At 33.0% G+C, this 6,000-nt stretch overlaps 1 protein-coding gene across 1 annotated transcript in view; it reads right to left on the reverse strand.

The window, feature by feature from the left end:
- Positions 1–5,633, reverse strand: part of LOC109107698 (matrix metalloproteinase-24-like) — a 38,865-nt gene extending 33,232 nt beyond the window's left edge. The window contains exon 1 of the mRNA XM_042726542.1: positions 5,283–5,633. Within this exon, the coding sequence (XP_042582476.1) occupies positions 5,283–5,408 (126 nt within the window). The 5' untranslated portion in view covers positions 5,409–5,633. The remainder of the gene's footprint in view (positions 1–5,282) is intronic.
- Positions 5,634–6,000: the final 367 nt, after the last annotated feature.

The following is a 6,000-nucleotide window of genomic DNA, read 5'->3' on the forward strand; positions in this document are numbered from 1 at the left end:
ATACTAGCATAACTAACAAACACAAAGAAGACACAACGTTCTACAGCTTCTTATTGCGCTACAACAGTAAAAAGAATATTTAATAAAGAAAACCATGTCTTAATCCTACAGTAAACAGAAAAAATACCATAATACCGTCAAGAGAGAACAAAGCAAACATAAAAAACACAACAATAGCTTCCTTCACAGCTTTCACCGCATGAGATTCGCTAGGGACCGGAGCAGTGTTCGGCAGGATACTGAAGTGTGTGTTTCAGTGTATATTTCGCACACTTCAGAGGTTCTGACACGCTTTAACATCCTTTAGAGGGTATGGCGAAATACATATCTCACAGTCAGAGACAGACAAAAATTAGGGCAAGCAAATATTACACTTCGTTTTCCACACAGCCAAAGCCTCTTTTGTTTTTTAACCTTTACAAAAACTACTGTAGCGTTACTATATACAATGATGGTAACACTCTGATATATTGCCTACTATGATATTGTATGATTACCATGTTTTTTTTACATGGTTCTCCAAGGAAATAAACCATTATACATGTCAAAATAAGTATGATTGTAATTGAGATTTAAGTGTTTGTAAGATAATACTAATACTCTTATTGTAAAGTGTTACCAAATAATTGTTAGGCCTATATGTTAATTTTTTTTATCTTTTTTTATTGATAATATAAGAGCTCTAAGCCATAACATTTTCCTCACAAATATCATTAGAAATTATTTATTGAAACAAAACGACAATAAAAGTACCCAGCATGCTTCACAATCTGTCTAGACCAGCGCTGCACCAAAACAGCTTTAAATCTCCATTTGGAAAATGAAGCTTCCTACAATCTGAATGAATTTCCTCACCACGATCCCCCATTACCCACTATACAACAAAAAATTTCAGCACCTCACAACAAGAAAACGCTGAGCATTTATATTCAAATCCAACAAACTGGTGGGGCTTAACTGCTCCTGTGGCTAAAATTAAACTGTCAGATGGAGAAAACAATCCAAACTCCACCTTCTCAAACTCCTCAAAATCAATGACAAGAAGTTTCAAATCTATACAATCACAAAAACAAAAAAAAAAAACAAATAAAACAACAGAAACTCCAGGAACGGAACTAAATCAGATTGGAAATCCTGCATGACTGAATATAGATCCAAACCACCAAATGACCAGAAAGCTCCAGTATGCCTTATATAAAGCTGTATTAGGACATGGGGGGGAAAAGCTAAGAAACAAATCAAATGATAGAATTAGTCCTTGAACCTCAAAAATGCTTAGGTTTTGTTTTTTTATGACTTTTTGATTTGATTAGACAATGGAATTCCTCTAATGTGCAGACTAAGTGGTTCAATATTACAGACTGACAGCATCTACAAAGTAGATTTTGTCATTTTTCTTTTAAAAATGCATGATTTGTTCACCTTAGAAAGATACTTCTATGCAAATACTATGTGTTTCTGGCAATAAAACAAGACTGAATGCTGAGAAAAAAAAGTAATAGCAAAGTTTAACATTTAACATTATTGTCAATATGAGGAATATTGTAAATATGATGCATGCATTGCCTTCTCTTTGCCCTGTGAAATCTGTTCTATGCAGATTACAGCTGTCATCCATTAAAACAGGAGTCAGATGGAGACGGCACACTAAGGACATCACTGTCAGTCCAAGTCATTCGCACCTTGTCAAACCACATTTATATAAGAGAACTGACATTCTAAAGCGGCATCCAAATAACAGACTTTTAAGACTAGGTTCAAGTCGTCTCAAAGAGTAAAGTTTTTTGTTAAAAATTAACATGAAGCAGCATTTGCAACACATTTTACTTCCATATTGTAACACAGGACATTTAACAGTAAAAAAGCACAGCAGGATTTTATTAATTGGGAATTTATTTTGATGTTTGAAGTCATACTACTGTATCAGCCTATGAAATGATGTTACTCATTTTAGCCAACATTCAAAGAATATTTGTTGCATAAGAAACCACTATTTCAGTATCACTGTTACAATTAAATTTTGTACTGTTATCTATTTTTAATGGGTTTTTTTATATTCTAAAGTTTTAGAATTTCTGATGTTTTGACATTTTTATGCATTTTTAAAATGTTTATATAATTTCTAGCTATTTTTTATTGTTTATATATAGTTTAGTTATTTCAGTCCTTTTAGTTATTTTAGTAGCTACATAAAAATAAAATAAGTTTACGTTTTTTTATATTTCATTTTATTTCAGTTAATGTTTATTTAATTTCAAGCAACAAAATGTTTATATATATATATATATTATATATATATATAGATATATATACTATATCTATAATATTATTAGGATTTAGTTTTAGTTCCAGTTAACTATAATAATCCTGATAAGGAAAACCTTTTTATTTTTAAATAAAGCTGAAATAAAATAAAATATAAATATTAGATGAAAAACTCAAACTTAAACGAAAATTAGAAATGTTACTTTGATGACTAGCTGAAATAAAATAGGTACTAAGACGAAAATAAAAATAAATTAAAGCTAAATAGAAATGTTTAAAAATTAAAAAAATCACTAAAACTTAATTTAACTTATTGTCTCAATAAAATGTTATTTTTAGAGATGCTTTACAGCAGAATTTAATTTTGTTTGCATTATTGTAAAGCTGCTTTGAAACAATGTATAAAGTGCTATATAAATAAAGGTAAAAAATTATATTAAATAATAATACTGCAGTAACGCATACATGCATGGAAATACTACAATGCAGTACTTCAATATTAGAAAATATATTCATTTTTTCTTTTCCAGGGACACTACTGTACTCAAAGCATAAATACTAAGTCAGCTCTAAGGCAACAGTCCAAAACTAGTATCGACGGCAGCCTACTCACTGCATGACTCGCTTGGTAGTGAGTCGAAAAACAACAAGAGCCTTACTACAGTATTATCATCCTCACCAACAGTCATCACCATTATAATTTCCCTCAACAACAGCTCCACACGGTTCTTTGTCATTAACCAGCTCCAGCAGAGGAACTATATATGACTAGTACTACAAATAGCATCTTTACTGCTGGTAATTGTTCTCACAAATCAACCAAACTGCCCAATCCACACACAAGTCACTGCTGCTGTGATGATGACTAAAGAGATTTAGCCTTGTAAAGCTGAGATAGGAAGATATAATCTATATACAGTAATACGGTCTAATCTGATATCTGATATCAGAAGATTGATATCTGAAAACAGAATGAGCAGTTAAGTGGATCATCATGATCATATTACATAATTTTGATGGGATACTGACATTGAAACCTCTTTTCCCACCATTTTCTATACCTAACAGGAACCTTCACTTAAATATCAGTTAATTTGTCTATGCAATGCACATTAGGCAATCACAAATCTTATGATTGCAATTTACAGATTAGGTCATGAAGCGGAATAATGTGTGTAGCCTGATAATTGTGTACAAACAAAATTTAATAACAAAGGTAAAATTATAATTCAATTAATCTAAATTAAAAAAAAAACCCGACAAAAATCAGTAATATACCCACAAGAATCAGTATTTATTATTATGTGCAATCATACTAAAGCTCCTGCTGTAAGTCACTCATGAATGAAACAAAGAAACGGAGGGTTAAAACGCTCAACACAATTGAACAAAATGAAAAAACAAAAAACAATAAATCATAAATCCATAATGTTGCCATTTTCGGCATTAAAAACGAAAAGATCTACGTTTAAATTATAATGAATTTGTCTTTTCATCATTATTCCGACATGCATGATGACTTTCAAGACTTAAAATGGTTACAAAACAACAATGACAAGCTGTTTATCTCAACATTTGTGCAATTTATCCACTGTATTTACATAATAGCCTTTTATACACAGCAAAATCAACCTCTCGTCAAGCAATCTGCACCATAAAGAAATGCTTTATCGTTAAAAATTGTGACAGACATCACAGTAAGATCTCAATTTACCAAGTAACCCACTGCCACAACAAAGCTGAATCCAACAGCTCTGGCTCGCTACTCAAAAGCATCCCTGCCTTTCCCATCAATTATGAAGGAACCTATATTTGGAACACACACGAAAACAGTAGCTGCACATCAAAGCAAAAGCATTACATGGCTATAAATGCAGCCTCTCTATATATAACAGAATCATTCAAAACAGCTCTTAGGTCCTTAAGGAAAATGATTGTGCTATCTTAACTGAAGGTCTTTGTCCTGTTTTTGCTCACTAAGATGCACGTCTCCTGAACAGGATCAGTTCAGTTCTAACATTTCACTAAAGCATAAAGGCTTGAACGTGTTGCCCTCAACTAAGACAAAAGATATATAGGGTATAATAAGGGAATGCATGTGCAGTGAGTGGCACAATGAAATTATCCAATTACTGGCAACCTGATAATGGCTTCACTGTGCTGTATTTCCAGGAAGAGCTAACATAAAACACTTAATGTCTGTCTGGGGCTGAATATAAGGCAAAATGGATCTGAGAGAAATATAAGAATTCATTCACGTGTGTATTATTTGGATGCATTGCTGCACTACCTGTACCACAAATGAATAAAAAAATATTATAAATAAAAAACAACAATAGTACAATACTACAAACAAAACATAACAACATTATACATATGTATACACATTTATTATTGCAAAAAATCTGCTACCACCAATAACATAAAAAATAAATAAAAATATATGTTGCTATTTTCAAATATGGCAAATTTATTCACGTGTGCATGATTTGGTTGCATTGTTATCGTTATATTTTTACACTACTTATAATGCCACAAAAATAATAAATTATAATAAATAATGAAACAAAATTAGTGCTACTTATTTTTTAAAAAATTATTTCATTACCATTTAAGATTCACGCAAATTTACGAATGTTATTAGGGTGCATTGTTATTGTTTTACCTGTAGTGTCATGCTTATTTACGATGTTCGTAATTTGCACGATCTTTTTAATATAACGTATATTTATTTAATGGTGATTATTAGCTATTTTTTTTACATAATTTTAAAATAATTGTATTGCATTGCTTGTTCATTTGACTTATTTACGCATCCCTCAATCATTATTTATTTAACATGTTTGACCCACTTCAGTTAATAAACCCATTTGAATATAATTCATTGTTAATGGTCTTTGCTAGCCAAACGCTGTGCGTTATAACGCGTCCGTATGGTGATGCTCAAAGGAACAGGTCACTTGCACGCGCAGCCAGCGGAGGTGAGGATGGTGGACATGTCATCTCTCTCCACGTACCTCAACAATGAAGGTCCTCTCTTCTCCACAGACAGACACGACCCAGAAGAGAATGTGGAAATAGCATGTTTTCCAACAGAACCCCGGGAGTCCCGTCTTTCTCCCCCTGGCTCCCACCCCCGCCATGACTGTCCCCAAATTCCCCCCACTGTCCGCCGTTGATTTCCAGGCTTGTTTCTTGTGTCTGGTCTTTATTATTTCAGAAAAACAACGAGCGTCCTATATTCCTGATGGTGCTGTGCGCGTTTCTTCTCAGTCAAGCGTTAAATTCGCAAAGCCATTTTGTGTAGCGTCTTCTCAAGGTGCTGAGTTGAAATGATGCTGCGCTGCTGATGCGCTCGAGCGAATACAGCACCGTCAGCGCGCACAGACCCACGCGGAGGTCCGACTCCTTGAGCGAATCGGTTCCTTTGAACCGTTCGTTTCAACTGATCGTTTATTTACAAAAAAGAAAGAAAGAAAAAATATTGGCAACTACTTTCGCCCATCTTTCACAAAGAAGGATTTAGAACGATAAAGAAAAGTAACAATTCCTCTTGACGGTTGTTTTAGTGGCCTACTTTTTGAGGAATATTTAGAGAGAAAATGGGTTGCATTTAAAAAACTAATAGGCTATAATATAAAACAGTTCTTTATTATAACACTGACATGAGAAATAGCCTAAATCTAAGTTTAACAGCAGGTGTTCACTCATAAAAGCAAAATAATACTAGCCTGC

Source organism: Cyprinus carpio, chromosome B6, assembly GCF_018340385.1.
Source record: "Cyprinus carpio isolate SPL01 chromosome B6, ASM1834038v1, whole genome shotgun sequence".
In the NCBI taxonomy this organism is placed as follows: domain Eukaryota; kingdom Metazoa; phylum Chordata; class Actinopteri; order Cypriniformes; family Cyprinidae; genus Cyprinus; species Cyprinus carpio.